This window comes from Ambystoma mexicanum, chromosome 3p (genome assembly GCF_040938575.1).
Source record: "Ambystoma mexicanum isolate Mex_15411 chromosome 3p, UKY_AmexF1_1, whole genome shotgun sequence".
Lineage (NCBI taxonomy): Eukaryota > Metazoa > Chordata > Amphibia > Caudata > Ambystomatidae > Ambystoma > Ambystoma mexicanum.
The window spans coordinates 800952472-800969345 of NC_090925.1; the positions used below are offsets into that span (position 1 = coordinate 800952472).

General features: G+C 42.3%; 1 protein-coding gene across 3 annotated transcripts in view; it reads right to left on the bottom strand.

Moving 5' to 3' along the window:
* Positions 1-16874, bottom strand: part of GSS (glutathione synthetase) — a 912719-nt gene that overhangs the window by 729432 nt on the left and 166413 nt on the right. For all 3 annotated transcript variants that reach the window (XM_069651814.1, XM_069651815.1, XM_069651816.1), the window contains exon 2: positions 2842-2982. In XM_069651814.1, the coding sequence (XP_069507915.1) occupies positions 2842-2970 (129 nt within the window). In that variant the 5' untranslated portion in view covers positions 2971-2982. The remainder of the gene's footprint in view (positions 1-2841; positions 2983-16874) is intronic.

A 16874-nucleotide genomic window follows, 5' to 3' on the forward strand; every position in this document is an offset into this window, starting at 1 on the left:
CATGCAAAGTCACCATTGGCTTTACTAGTCTCAAATTGTGAACAGAACCAGTACAAACCATCATATTGTGGAAGTACTGGTAGGGGTAATTAGATTGCCCCTGGGTCTGTTTTTCAAGGGGGCACAGTCCAGTCCCCCCCTTGTCGAGTTTCTGGCTGGTGGCAGGGGATACCACACGAAATATTCCACTGGAATATTTCTTATGGGATTTTCCCATTGATTTTAAACGCACCACTTTTTGGTGCAATGTTAAAGATACTGCCGGGTTATTTAATATTAATTCCCCGGTTGGGTCTTTTTGCCAGGGCTCGGTTTTAAAATGGCATTTGTGCTCGCCTCTGAAACTCTAACCCAAGTCGAGCCCTTTGTTCCACTTTTTTGACGGGCTTCTGCACAGAAGCCCTCCAAATGGTGCCACTCTGTCTGGGGTCTACAGGATGTGTGGGAGGGCGATTAGGCACCCTGGACTGAGTTGCCGAAGTCGCACTCTTGTGTGATTGGCCCAGTGGTGAGCCGCCCGGCTCACCACTTAGCATGTTTGAGTGACAGCTAGGCTGTTGAATGGGGGTTTTTCTGCATAAAAGCAGGGCTTTGGGGACTGGAACTTCAGAAGTCGCCACCGGACCTAAAGCATCCGAAGAGGGGAGAAGCCGAGCCATCTACAACGACGACACCACCGGTGGAACCCTGCTGTAAAGAACTCACCACTTCCCCGACGACAGAGATCTTCCAGGAGAGTCTTCTTCCCTTTGAGCTGGTGGGACAAACCAGTTTGCCTTTTTCACCTTCCAGGACGTCTCGTGGTCGAATCGCCCATGCCAAGCACCTTGGCGGCCGGATAGCCACGCTTCACCACTAAACGCGAATAAAAAGGTTGTACCTTTTAATCTGGAACTCCGCGGCTGGTTTCATCCCTGGCAGTGCAACGACTTCCAGCTTTCTTCCTTGTCGAGATCATCTCTTCCTCTGGTCGGAGCCACAACTTGCATCCGCTGCCAGGAACAACTTTCCCCGCTGGAACGTTCTCACCATTTAAGGTAGTGTCCCGCCTGGCCTCCCTTGCAACGGACTGTCCAAGGTGTCCCGTAAATCCTTGACTATACAACTGGGTTGGCCTCCAAACCTTCTAACTTTATCCTTCTGAACTGATCCAACCTCTTGTGACCTTTTCTGCAAAGACTTCGAGTGCATTTCCACTGTGTGATCTTGGGCACAGTCAGCCTTGCTTTCTGTACGAGTGGGCCTGGCCTGTGAACTTTGGCTCTACAGTAGACCCTGCCTTTCCTGCCTTGCTGGGGGTTCTTGAAAGTGTTGGTACTGTGTTATTTCCATGCTCTGCCTTTTCTCTCCCTTTTTAAACAAATTATTGGAGTGCCATCTAAGGTTACGCGCTCACCTCGGTTTTGCTAATAGGTGGTGTCTTAACCTAGACTTGTCGAATAATTAACTAGGGAGGTGTATATACTTATAGTGACTGTGTTTGAACTTGCTTGATATATTAGTGCCAGTGTATTTTCATAAGTGTGTTTTAAATAAATAATGATATACTTTTAATACCAAAAGCTCTGGTCATTGTTTGCTTGTTCTACTGTATTTTTAGCCCTATTGTGTATACTCTATATACTGCCTAACTCTTCTTGAGAGAAGTCTGACTGCTCAGCCACAGCAACCAGGTAAATCTGGGTGGTGCGGACTGCTACCAATTGGGTTTACTGCTTACTCCTGAGGCCTTAAACTTTTTGCAGTGGTCCCTAAGGGAACTGCACAGGTTTCTGCCTAACACTGATATAGAAACAAAACAGGGGAGGGGGGGGGGGATCAGAAAGCAGCCACCATCCTATCATTTGTGCTATACGCCTTAATTGTACCTCGGTTAAAGTTAGTTTATTTTTACTTTATGTGGTAGGGACATAGATCAGGTTAGGTTTCTGAACAACTGACTGACGTTTACTTATAGAACATCGAACACTCTTGACTCCATTCTTTTCGTAAACATAGGGCCAAGAAAACATTGGGATGGCTAGGTTGTTTCTTGATATTCAACTAAAGAACCCTGTTATTGAAAATGCCTCCTTGTCTGCCACCTGGTTCTGTTTTACCACAAGGTACTATTCTGGAATAATTAAAGGCTGGATTTAATCTCATGGCAGAACCTTGAAAGGCAAGAAAATACCTTACATATGGTAACAATATCACCAGTGGTGTGTTGGCATTAAGGTATCAGAGTCTGTACTTGGTATATAACAGCAGCACCTACACATGTGAACCTGCAGCTTTCATATGCACACTACACAAGGCATGCAAAGGCATTACTGGGGCATTTCAAGCTGCTCTTGGCATATAAATGGCAGCACCAGCCAAGTCGATTCAGCAACAGAGATTTCCCTTTAACTGCAAAAACATTTAGACTACTTTGTAAATGTGCTCAAGTTAATTGTCATCACACTACAAAGTCATCATACTATGACTAACAAGGAACACAAGCTGAAGCATATGGTGTCAATGTTCATCTGGCCATAGGAGAACATTTGGGCACAAGAACTCTATACTAAACCAGATACCCATCCCAAGGACACCCACTGTCGATTCTGCATGCCTCCATAATACTGGCATACGGAACATAAAAGCTTAATAAGGAAAAGTGTGACTACCTTCCACATGGCCACAGAAAGGCACAACTTGCACTGGAAAGCTTCGAACTGAGCCATTAGTACACGCTTACAGACTCAACCGGACTCTGAATATCAGATTGATCACCATCAAAAGTAAGACCTTGAAATAACATACCCGGCTGAAAAAGAGATTTGTCACTTAAGTGGCTTTTCTTTCTTTTATCATTACCTCAGATAGATTGGGTTGCTCTTTCGTTCTCAGGATAACTCCTTGAAGTAGGGCTGCATCAATTGCAATTGGAGCGATTTCCTCAATTAGAAGGCGATTATTAAAAACATCGTCCCAACTTGCTGTCATTGTTAATGCACACTGAAAAGAGAAATGTACTTATTAATGTATTAATTCACTAGATTATCCCACCCCATCCAAGTCCGGCAGTAACACTTGCAGTTTAAAGAAAGTAGTAATTAATCCAAAATGAGGCGTTAGCGGTTCTGAACTGTGAATCAGGTGTATGTTCTTATTCTTAAATGGATATGCATGAGTACAATCTACCCAGTTCCAGGGTTGCAGAATAGGTTTCAAGGGATATTTCATACATCGTAGGAAATATTTCACTGTTGCTAATTTGTGGATTACATTTTTAAACAAGCACAAAAGCAGATATATATTACACATTATATGGAGGTACCCAGGTTTGAGAGTTTGTAACTCTTCGGGTTTGGATTGGATTGAATTTGAAAAGGATAATATTTTGGATTGTTATTTTTTATTTTATATGTCAAAACCAAAGCAGTTGTGACTTTGATTTAATCAGAATTGGAAGTCTTTTTTTAATGCTCGGTTTTGACAGTAATTGAATACCATTACTGAACGGTGTTAGCAAAAGCAATGATAGAATGAGCTCTAATTTCTCATGTCTGAACAAAGTTAATATGAGAGCAGAGAATGATTATTAAAAAAAATACTACCGCAAAATTTGATAGAAACAGGAGGATACAGATTAACAAGGGAAATGGTCTAAAACTGGAGGTTATGCAGTCTGAATGTGATGGTAAGAATAACAGTGATTGGATTGGTTTTCTAACTTTTTACCAATAAAACCCATCCGAGACCCTTGTAAGCACCAGAACATTAGATTTAGTAGTGGTCATTTATTCGATTGCTCTTGGAATATGAGAGGATACAACTGATTCCCAGGGAATGCTAAATTAAGTAATATTTTGAGGGGGAAAGGTTTTTTTGCCTCATGGAGGTTTGGTTGAAAAATTAAGTGACAATGAATGGTTATAGGTGCCATCTAAATCCGGCTAAACAAAGGAAAAGGGTATCGACTATATGGGGGTTTGCAGATAGGAGTTAGCAATATTCTCTGCAGTATGTATGAGTTAAGGTCTAGTGGTAATTTTGTCTTGTTGTTTGAATATGACTATAATCATTGGGCCTCATTACAAGGTTGCCGGTCTGGTGAAAACGATGCCAGTGTTACCGTACCGGCATTGTTTACCGGACCAGAGTATCACGACCCGCGATGCCAGTGTCACCGGCAGGGAACCACCGTGACTGGCCTCAACATTGCCGGTATCAACTTTGACACGCGGCAGCCGTGCCAGTGACACTGGCAGGCCGCAGTTAAGTGCACATTAAGAGGTGAACGGACATGCTCTACCGGCATGGACATGCCAGTAATAACGGATACAACAATGCTCTTAACGCCGGCATCGTAGTGCAGGCGTAACAGGAATTTGGTGTGCAGAAACCTGCCACAGGTGGCCACAATCAGCACAAGTGGAGGCAATGAAGTCAGGCACAGCACAAAAGGAGCACACCCACACACGACACCCCTCCCAAAGCCAAAATGCTACCATTAGCACTAGCTTTACTGGAGCAGGAGTACATGCATGAACAGCTACTCTATGAGGAGGCAGTGACCCAGAGCATGCAGTGAATGCGCAGGAGGAGGAGGGCGAGAATGGGCCAGCACATATCCGTCATGACCACAGGCCAGTTCTCAGGTTAAGTTAGTAAAGCCTTGAAGGGTTAATTCTGGTGGGTATTATTGGTGTTGCCCAAGGGTAGACAGGCGGGTACCTTTTCATTCCCATAATAACTATAGGACTTTCAGTTTCATTTAATGGCCGCCTGGTTGTGCCAATTAAAGACTAACCTTACTGGTCTAGCCTTTTGCTGTGTTAGGCTATATGAAGCCAGCCCTTCCGGAGACTCGCGCTTCGCGTCATTTGACTGCTCTGCAGTACTAACGCTTACCGCGGTCTCCCTGAATCCTTCACAGCTGTTTTCTTGTCAGAGCGTTATGCTCCTTTGTTTTAGCCAAGAGTATATAAAGGGCGCCTGGCGAAGTCCTGATATGCCCAGGAGGGTACTTGTAGGTAAATAGATAGAAATCAGGGTGAGAGATCCGAGAGCAGCTGTCCAGTTTTTGAAGCTATTTTATTTTGCCTTCAAAAAGATTTTGCACAGATTAGTATTTTTAAACATTTACACAACTTTCGATAAGCACGAAAGGTTAGGTGGACAGATATTTCTTTTTTTTGCGAAATACTAATGAGTATCGTCCTCTTTTCTTGCGGAGGAACAATCTTCACAGTGATGCACGAGTATACAGTACAAGTGATTGATGACAGAGGGTGTCAACAGTGTGCAGCCCAGGACTGTGATAGGTCCGGGGGTACTAGAACAACAATAGTGAACACAACACTATTCTACAAACACATATAAACAGGGGTTGTGCCACAGAAAATCGACACGACGGGGCCGACCAAGAAGGCGCCTGCAGCAGTCAGGACAGTACATGAGGACGAGACAATGGTACTCCAACCAACCATGACAACGATACCCATCTTCAACCTGTCATCTAGAACTTTGACCCACTCAGAACAAACATTGCTACAAAGAGGGTTATCTTTCGTCCCCGCTACCAAAGCAGATTCCTTCAGAACCGAGGCAGAACTCGGAAGATTCTTCCGTACTCTAAGACTCAAATACTTTTTCGAAATACACCTTCCTAACAAACAGAACTCAGAAGACACACTTGCACAGAATACCACCACTAGCGAAGAAAATACAACAGGACTGAAACCAAAGTCCAATTTTGTACCACCTTCACACACTATTCCTAGTGAATTCGATACTTTCGAGAAGCTGGTTACAACCGCTGTGAACACAAGCATAACCAAAAAGAACTTCTACCACGAAAACCTCAACAAAGAGGAAAGAAAAGCCCTGATCAACCTCAACGAAGACCTATCCATCACCATCAAACCAGCAGACAAAGGCGGCGGGATTGTCTGTATGAACACCACAGACTACAACCAAGAATGTCTACGTCTTTTAGCCGATACTTCCTCATATAAGAAAATAAACAGAGATCCTACCAAGAGATTGCAAGAAGAGATCCTCAGCCTTACAAAACACGCTGAAAACCAGAGCTGGATATGCGAAGATGAACGACATTTCCTCAACAAAACCCACCCAAGGATACCAGCTTTCTATATACTTCCGAAGATTCACAAACATGCCACTCAACCACCCGGACGTCCCATCGTCTCAGCCTGTGACTCACTTTTGGAGCCTCTATCTCTGTACACTGACTTCTTCATGAAGCCATTTATCGGACATATGAAGTCATACATCAAAGACAGCACCGACAAAATGAAGGTCCTACAGAATATACACTTATCCGCCGACTCCATCCTGGCTACCATGGACGTACAGGCTCTTTACACCTCTATCCCCCAAAAGGAAGGACTGGAAGCTTTAAAAATCTGCCTCAACAGAAGAACTGACATCACGTCCACTCCCACCAACTTCATCCTGGAGTGCATCAGACTAGCTATGACCGAGAACTTCTTTCTTTTTCAAAACCAGATTTACAAGCAGGTGAAAGGCGTCAGCATGGGGGCTACCTTTGCCCCTGACGTAGCCAACCTATACATGGCCCAACATGAGGACGACAACATCTACCATAATGACAACCCCTACAAAGTTCACATCTTGCTTTGGCGCCGATACATCGACGATGTTCTCCTAATATGGGAAGGGAGCAAAGAACGTTTGCTTGAGTTCCACAAATGGCTGAATCAGAGAAACTCCCACATACAATTCACCATCGAATGGGATCATCAAGCAGTACATTTCCTGGACCTCCACATCTACCGCTCTGGAGACTCTGTGAAAACAGAACTATACAGGAAACCAACCGACAGGAACAGCCTACTCCATTTCACTAGTTTCCATCCACTAGGACTCAAATACAACCTACCATACGGACAATTTCTTCGTGTACGCAAGAACTGCACGGATAAAGACAAATTCGAACATCATGCCCAACAACTCCAAAAACGCCTAAGCGAAAGAGACTATCCCAAGAAATCCATCAAAATGGCCCGCAAAAGAGCAGCCAACACCGACCGCACTATCTGTCTGACAAACAGCACCAAGGAACCCATAGACCGGACAGTCTGTGTCACCACGTTCAACCCTATCAGCAACTTGTTAAAAACCACCATGAACAAGCATTGGCACCTGATAAAAAACAAAGGCACCTTGAACAAAAAACCTTTATTTGCTTTTAAAAAGAACAGGAACCTTAGAGATATGTTGGTACATACATTTCACGAACCGGAAAAACAACAAGACACACTATGGGGCCTACCGCCCATAGTAGGACATAACTCATGTGAAAAGTGCGTCACATGTCGCTACACCAAGACCAGCAAGACATTCACGCATAACAATTTCATCTGGACAATGCGAAGCCATACGAACTGCGAGAGCAAAAACGAATCTATGTGATAAAGTGTCCATGCGAGCTCATTTACATTGGGAAAACAACCAGACCCATTAAACAAAGGATAAGTGAACATCGATCGTGCATCAAGAACTCCATACAGGATAAACCACTAGTGGAGCATTACAGCAGAAAAGGCCACACCAATGAGCAACTTACCTGGACCATCTTACAACAACTACAACAACAAAGATGAGGAGGTGATATCAATCTAGCGCTCACGAGGCTCGAACAGAAATGGGTCCACAGACTGGACACAGTAAGAACTGGACTTAATATCACCGTAGAGTGGAAACACTTCTGGGACTGAGTGACCCCCGTAGATTCCACTGGCGTTTGTCCAGTACAGGTCGTTCCCGAGTACTGGTTCACATCCTGCTGTCCTCTATCTGACACTGTATGTTTGCATGTTTTTCTTGCAGTTTTTAACATCAACATACATGCCATTGAACAACCGTGTATATACAGCATTGTATGGTCCCGCTTTACATTAATCACATAAGAAACTACACTGCTTATACTGTCTTGCGTATATGTGGATTTCTCCACACTGTCGACCAGGACCACAATACTGATTTATGTATATCGAGCATTCAACATACAACATTGTGTCTACCTCCGAAGGACAATTTTGTGCATAGTCAGGACTTTGTATGACACCATGCTAAATCTCTTACATGTCTCTGATTTATGATTGACTTTATTTCATTTCAAGCCATCAACATCTTATAGTGTCCATTAATCTGCAGCAGTTCACTTCCTGCCGCTCTCCCGTTATACTGAGTCCACAATAGTCCAGCCCATTTTTTAAGTCATCCATGATAGGAACCTTCGGTGCCCCCTCAAGAGCTCACACATACGGGTCATATCTGTTGCTTGTCATGCCTCCTCTCTATTGGCCGAATGTCGAACACCAATAACCACGGCCTTTGCTCAATCCTATCTTTGCCCTAGCCTACTCTCCTTTGGGCACCCCATTGGCTGGCCAGCCCGGCTGGGCTGCGCTTTTAACCTATGGTTTCTGCACTCCTCAGTAGCATCCATTACCGCGAGGAGCGCAGACATTGCCACAACAGGCTTCGGTAAGTCACATTGCTGAATTATGCTCCCTCACTTAGACAGTTCGGAACAGACAGCCTAGGTACCTCCAGCATTTCCTACCTAATGCACTGTCCTTTTATAGTCCCACTCGTGCACTGTAGAAGCTTTTAGCCCTCTTGTAGACATCTTTTAAACGCGCACGACAGCACCATTCTTGCAAAAAGATTGGAAAACTTTATATACCTATAAAACACGGCGATGGCTACAGCCAGCTTCCACCCTGATCCCGCACAAGTACTCCGGACTTTGCACCCACCACAAAATCGTATTGCAAATCTCCTCTTGCATGCTCGTATCACCTTTAATCACAGTAAACTGTGTTTTACAGCCCATAGTTCACCGCGGCGTTTAAACTTGATTCCTGCCACCGACAGGATACCAAATCGATAGCCATTACCTGATCGTTTTGTTGACAAACACCACTCTCACGAGACACCCACACCACCGGTGTTCATCATTCCGGGTCCAACACTCACCACTCCAACACATCCCCTGCTGGATGTACATGGGCCTTGTGTTTTGCTTGAAATACACTGTCTCCCCCACACGTGGGGATAACGGTATACTTACCTTTGTCTCTACAGCTCCCAGAGACCATAGGCATTAATCAATAGCCTGAGTGACCCGATTCATACGAGTCTTCTCATGTCCCCAAGAGTCCGGCAACCATAACAGGACTCCAGCACAGCGTCCCCGCTGCACCACAGCAGACGGTAAGATGATCTATGGCAATACACTCCTAGTGTATTTTTAGGCACCAATCAGCCATTATTTATTAATACGTAAATGAAACCTTAACTACCTGAGGTCCTGACAGCTCTCCCCTTCCCCCACAGATTTCCTTTACGGACAGAACCTGTAGTAAGAAACCATCCTGATGAAGGCCACTACAACCTCGGGCTTAATCCCAGCCCAGCTTGGCCGAAACACCGTTGTGTCGATTTTCTGTGGCACAACCCCTGTTTATATGCGTTTGTAGAATAGTGTTGTGTTCACTATTGTTGTTCTAGTACCCCCGGACCTATCACAGTCCTGGGCTGCACACTGTTGACACCCTCTGTCATCAATCACTTGTACTGTATACTCGTGCATCACTGTGAAGATTGTTCCTCCGCAAGAAAAGAGGACGATACTCATTAGTATTTCGCAAAAAAAAAAATATCTGTCCACCTAACCTTTCGTGCTTATCGAAAGTTGTGTAAATGTACAGCAAAGTACTGTTGGCTGTGTTGGCTTTTGACTGCTGCTGGAATCTGAGCCTTTCAACTTTATCTGTGCTTTCAAGGCGTTCAGTGCGATCGGGTGCTTTCATTTCATTTGGCACTGGAGGACGTCTTTAACAGAGACACCTGGCCTGCCTGGACTTCTACAAAGGGAAAAGGAGGTGACTGTGTGCTGACATTTACATTTACATAGAAGCATACTAGAACACTGTGGGCTTCTTGATGATCGTGTAATACGAAGCAGTTCACTTACAATTCCCTTCTTTGTTTTTATTTTTAAGGTGTGTTTTGTTTGATGGACCTGCCCCCTGACCTATGACGCCTTGCCTGCCCTTTAAAAATCACGCAGCCTAGCGCACACGCGCTGCGCACCCGCGAAAAGTACAGCAAAGTACTGTTGGCTGTTCGCTGGTGAGGCTGGGTTGGCTGGTTTGAGCGAATAGAAAATCTATGGTCCCTTTGAAGTTTTTAGGTTAACATGAGAAAGCAAGCGTTTCCTACAACCTGTACTTTGAAGGTATTGTGAAAACTTAGCTATACGTGGTGTTTTATAGTTTCACGTGATATTTTGGCTGCGACTCCCCCAGTCAGCCAATTCTTATCAAACCCTACATTGGGAGTAGTACACGCGTTTTGTGGACGTGCATATGTGATAGGGCTATCAAAAGGGCTGTTACGGCTGTTTGAGCTGGTGAGTGGCGAGGGGTGAATCAACATTATAAAAATTGACTTGTTTTGTGCTTTAACTGGTTGTATAAGTGGCAAGCCTTGGTTGCTTCTAGTGAAGTGTTGTGAAGTCTCCCACTAACTTGGAGAAATGTTTACCTTATGCACAGGCATGCCACCTAAAGGCGCTAGAAATGATGATTTTGACACTGCATTGGTTACTCCCAAACGTGCTAACAGCATTCCGAGCGCTCCTCGCAGGAACGTATCACGCGCCAGATTGTTATCGAATATGCCGGATATTCGGAAATTTTACCAAGAAAGCCCATCCTTAAGTGTTTCAACAAAAGTGGTCTCTAATGCTGGGCAGGAAGTGCAAAATGTAACTGAGAAAGTGGAGGGTGATGTAAATAGTGCAATAGACTTATGCTCCCCCTCTGATTCCCTGATGATGGCCTTCACTCAGAAGGACCTTTTGGGTGAATTTGTTGTGCCAGCTAAAACGGGACCGATTGTACCACCCCCAGTAAATGAAATAACCACTGTACTGATACACGTACCGGTAACTACCTGTCCACAAGATGGTACCAAAGGAGCGATGGGTGTGACTGTCGTGTGTAAGGAATCAGAGAATGGATGTGCTGATATGTGTATAGAGGAGGCTATTAGGCCTCTGAATTCGAATATGAACAATCAGGACATACAAGCTGGTGATTTGGATGAAGGAGACCATCTTTCGCAATCACCAGTGATGTTTACTGACTCACAACATGAGTCCTCAGTACTATCAATTTCCTTTACGCATCCTACACCACGACAGGGCAGGACTAAAGAAAGAGACATAAATGAAGGTGGAGGGCTAGTTGCAACATTAGGGACAGAAATTACATTACAGGCTATGAATACTGCCCTTTTTACACTGGCCAGACTATATGAATCCTTAGACTCTCGTCTTACAGATCAAAACTTTTTACTAAAATAATTGGTTGAATCAAGATTGATAAATGATCAACGGGAAGTAAGGAATGTCCCGATGATACAAGTGGACAATAAACAAAATGAAATCATACAAACTCAAATAGTAGAGGTTGTGCGAGCGATAATGTGTTTAGATAAAGAAGATCAAGCCAATGAGGTAAAGGCAATCGTTACAAAACCAAAAAAGAAAAAATGTAAAGAACAAACAAATGGTTGTGCGATGCATCAAGAAAAAGGTGAGGAAATTCTAGAGATAAGTGATCAAAAAGAACAAAATAAGATACATTTTAATGTTCCAGAGCATAAGGTGGTCACATCAGATATTCCAGTTTTTAATATATTTTCTGCTCAGAATCTGCAGATACATTCTAAAAAAACTGCTCATAGGACTAAATTATTATCACAAAAGAAGGAAAAGAATCAGAAAATAACGAAGCTGCAAAAAAGTAAAAACTCCAGGCAATTCATAAAGTTATTAACCTTGCCTGATAAACGATTGCAGGATAAAAGTGCTGCAATTGTGAGAAAATATGCGGCAATAGCCAAAATAAAGGGTCTATCAACACTACACTCTCAGGTAGTGAAGGAGAAATCAGACACCTCTCAATCTGAACTAAAATATGCCCCGTTGGATAAATTGGTCCTAGAAATCGGTAAAATGAACGAGAAACAGGAGGTAGACAAAAGAACTGAGGCTAGAATTGGTGAGGTTGATCAATCTTCAGAAGTTGGATTACTCGCACTGCCTAGACCAGAGAAATATCTAACATTAGAAGAGCGCAGAGAAGAAATTGAAAAATCACTGCGGCAATATTTGACACAACCGGTAATGACCCCTAAATACATGGATGAAAACCCTCCAAAGTGGTTAAAAGAGGAGAGAATGAATGTGCCTGTGAACGCTCCGTCGAGTCATTTGGAATTGAATAGGGGGGGTTGTCGGCAGGCAAGTAGAGGTGAGGTTACCTCTGATCCCCTGTGCCCAGAACACTTCTGGCATTAATAGAACTTATAATGGGAGAAACAATGAAAAGAATGAGAGAATGAACGGCAGACATGGTAACTGTAATGAGCTGACTCATGTAAGTTTGATAATGCAGTGCAGGGGGGGGGAATTTGGGGTGCACGATCTAAATAGATCATCAGTTCTAAATATTCTGGGAAATGTTCCACGGCTACAAAGTGTGAAGTCATCAGATTTAGCTCAGATTGAATTCATTCATGAATATGATAGAACGGTGGTTAAGATCTGGATGACATCAGATATGGTAAAGGATGCAATCTGGCAAGAAAGAATGGAAATCTATCAGATGGGTTTCATGTTACTGAATTTGGCTGAGAATACGCAGAGAAGTGAACTAACTCAACCAAAATCGTTCAACATGCCTGAAGGTAAACAATGGAAGCAAAATCCGGTCTCAGTCTCGTATTCCAATATGCCTGTCAAACAATCACGAGTAGTCACCTTTGCAGCTAATGAAGTAATGCAGAGGAGATGATAGCTAAATAACATCACAGGAAAACAACTTGTAAGGGCGGCATCTTGGAATACGAGAGGTAATGCTCATTTGTCCTCCTCGTCTTGGATACAGTTAGAACAATATGATGTATTAATGCTCTAAGAAGTATGGTTGGAATCTGTGCCAGTCTGGGAAAACCATCAACTGGAATCGATACCAGCGACTAGCAAAAATCGTGGTAGACCTAAAGGGGGTCTGTTGGTGATACTCAAGACTGGTAATAGATGGAAGTTGATGCCGTAGCACTCCCCAAATAGGCATATTCAAGTTGTAAAAATTACGCATGGCCAGAAAAACATAGCCTGTGTGAATATCTACTGGAATCATTTGGATATTAAAGATAGTACCTTTTTAAATGATATGGGGGACTGTTTAGACTTAATAGCAAGGGATGCCACGATTAACCACACTATTGTGGCGGGTGATTTGAATATGAATTGTTTGGGAAGTGACACAGGAAAACTATCGGCAACTGCTAGACAATGGAACTTGCTGATGAGTGAAAGAGGTCTAAATATGGTGAATGGTGCAGTATCTGAAGACATTCCCCCTAAGTGTACTTGGCGAAGAGGCAAATCAACGTCTATAATTGATTACATCTTTGTTGATAATAATATGTTCAATATGCTGACTGAGCTCAAAGTTTTAGAGCTTAAACAGAGTGATCACAGCATATTGGCAATTAATTGGCAATGGAATGTCGATTTGATGGGGAAAGCCAAGGATTCATATCACAACTCCGTAGTGGTTTCTGCGAAGGGCAATCGTTTCAGATGGACGCCGCCTATGTTATCAGACCTACTGAAAATCATCTCATATCCAAAAGATATGTTGGAGCCAAACCTATTATATCAAGAGGGGAACTATCTTCCAGCCTTGCATTTATTCAAAAAGAATAGCGTTAACGGGGGGCAGAATGATTATAAAACACGTAGACACGTGAGTGATAATGAGGTGTCCTTAAGAAAAACACAACTCAGGAAGGAGATACGTAGAATCAAGACATGGGATCCTGTACTACGTAAAGCAGCAACTATTAAATTGAAGAACTCATATAAAAATTGGCTAAAACAGCAACGAGCTCATATGATTTCTCAAGATGCAAAAATCATGCTATATTCATTGACAACTAAAAGTTCTGCTTTGATTTGGGGTTTGATAAAAAGTGTATATGTTCCTGTTCAATCTATTAGCCAAGTTAATGCTGTGCCGGAGGAAGTTTGGACAGAGTATTATTCATCCTTATATGCGAGTAGTGTTTGGGCTAAATATCCACCAGGTCAGGTTCCTAAGGGATTAGTACAACTAAAAATCATGGAGGAAGATATTTTATACTATATAAAGAAATTGAGCTCTTCAAGAGCAATCGGCCCGGATGGGCTTTCAAATTCCATGTTAAAAGAACATCCTGAAGCATGGGCTGCCATTCTGCATGTAATATTTGATCAAGTAATTTACACAAACAAACTACCAACCTCTTGGCAGAAATCGATACTAATCCCTATCTATAAAAAAAGGGGATAGAACTAATCCCAGAAATTATAGGCCGGTGGCATTATTGGATGCACCTGGGAAAGTGTTTGCCCGTTTTGTGTTGGAAGAATTTAACCAATGGACCGTAAAATCTGGAATTAATGATCCATTTCAGACGGGCTTTCGCCCGGGGCTGGGAACAGGAGTTAATCTACAGGTCCTTCATGCCATTAAAAAACACGAACTCCAGATGAATCAAAACCTATACATGGCATTCATAGATTTTGAAACCGCCTTTGACTCTGCATCTAGGCCTCTGCTATTCAGGAAGTTAGAACTTAGGAGATGTCCGGAATATGTGAAACATTGGATTCAGGAGTTTCACACGAATACCTCAATTCAAGTGAGAACTTCACTTGATGGCACCCTAACTCGCAACATTCTTACCTTTAGAGGTTTGAAGCAGGGGTGCCGAATGGCCTCCTCCTTATTCAATTTCTATATAGCTAATATAGCTGAGGATTTTAAGACTGTGGTGGCGGACTCTCCACGGCTGGCTGCAAGTGTGATCCCCTGGTTGTTTTATGCGGATGATTTGGTTCTGCTGTCAAAAACAGCCAGGGGGTTACAGAGGCTGTTGGAAGTAGTAGGAACTTTTGTCAAGCAAAATGAATTGAGTATAAACTTGGCAAAGTCAAAGACTATGACGATTGAAAATAAGCACAAGAGAAAGACCGCTCATCTCTCCTGGTTTTTGCAAGCGCAGCGGTTGGAAGATGTTAAGGAATATAAATACCTTGGCCTCAATGTAAATACAACTGAGGCAGACACACCTTATTATAAGGAAATTAGACAGAAAATGAAAACAGCCACTGCCCAGGCTACCTTATTGAATCATAAATATGGAATGTTTACATGGAAACCTATTATCATATTTTACTGCCAGAAAGCAGTACCAACAGTGACCTATGGTGCTGAAACGAGATCCTGGAGAGATGATAGGTTTTGGTCTGTGTTAGAGGGCACTTATTGGAAATCGATCTTGAAGCTGCCCAAATCGGTGTCAATACATTTAATTCGATATGAGTTTGGGTTGACATCACTCTACACAATATATATGTGGAAAATGTGCTGCATATATCGTAAATTTCTTATCTCAATAGTAGAAGACTCAATCATGTATATCTTGTCAACATATATTCTAACGACAGAGCACCATGCGATGGCATTGTGGAGGCGAATGGTTCGAGAATTTTTGATAAAAACTGATGTATCTGATAATATGTTGATCACTAATCCAGTGAAAGCAAAGACCAAAATTCTATTATGGGATTGGTGCAAGACTTATGACCAATGCATAAATAGTAAACAAGGAAATGTGTATAAGGTGGAGATAAAGAAGTTAAGAACAGCTGAATCATACGTAATGAAATTCCCGGGTGCGAGACATAGAGACATGTTCTTGAGATTTAGGCTTAATATCTGGCATACGAGGGATGTATTAGCAAAATGGAAACTAATCCCTGAAAAGATGAGCTATTGTAGATTTTGTAAAATTACTGGAGTGAGGGAAACATTACATCATCTAATAGTCACCTGCCCCTCTCTAATTGAGAAAAGAACTGTGTTTTTTAGACCTCATTTCGAAGATTACACACTATTGTCGAAGGAATCACTGTGGTGGTATTTATAGAATACCAGACTGACCAAAGTCAGAATTGCAATAGTCAACTATTTATTGGCCTTGAAATTAACTGATGACAAAAAATGATCCAATGTTTGATGTGATAGTTGAGTACGATCATTAAGCAAGAATGTGTTCAATCAATGCCTTGGTCATATTAAATGTATTTAACTTTGCAATCGTATAAGGGCGTTGGCTGCTGAAATAATGAAGAATAAATTGTATTGTAAGGGCAAAGAAGATAGGAAGGAATTTTTAATTTAGTTTTCATTCTCACTTTTCTGTCCTTTTACTTTTCTGTGGGCTGTATTGTAAATAGAGAGTTGAATGAAATTTTATTAGTTAGTGTCATTAAGGATTTAGTTTGATTAGATATGATCTGAGGATCGATTATTAGTCATTGGCCAAGGCTTTGGTTATGATTATGGTTATGTTTATGGTTCTCCTTTTTATCTTTGTAAGCTTTAATCTATGTTGTCATGTTAACAAGGTGGAATTGAATTGATATGTAATGCTTTTTATTTTTGTATTTTATATTGAAAAGTTGATTTATCAACTGTAACAATAAAAAAAAAAAAAAAAAAAAAGTTTAAAAATACTAATCTGTGCAAAATCTTTTTGAAGGCAAAATAAAATAGCTTCAAAAACTGGACAGCTGCTCTCGGATCCCTCACCCTGATTTCTATCTATTTACCTTTGTTTTAGCCTCCATTAGTATAGCTTCCCCTCTACAGCCCCCTTCCATAGTTACGGTTCGTGTGCCCCTTATTTCCCTTAATTTTCACCAAGTTGCTAAACCCCGTCAC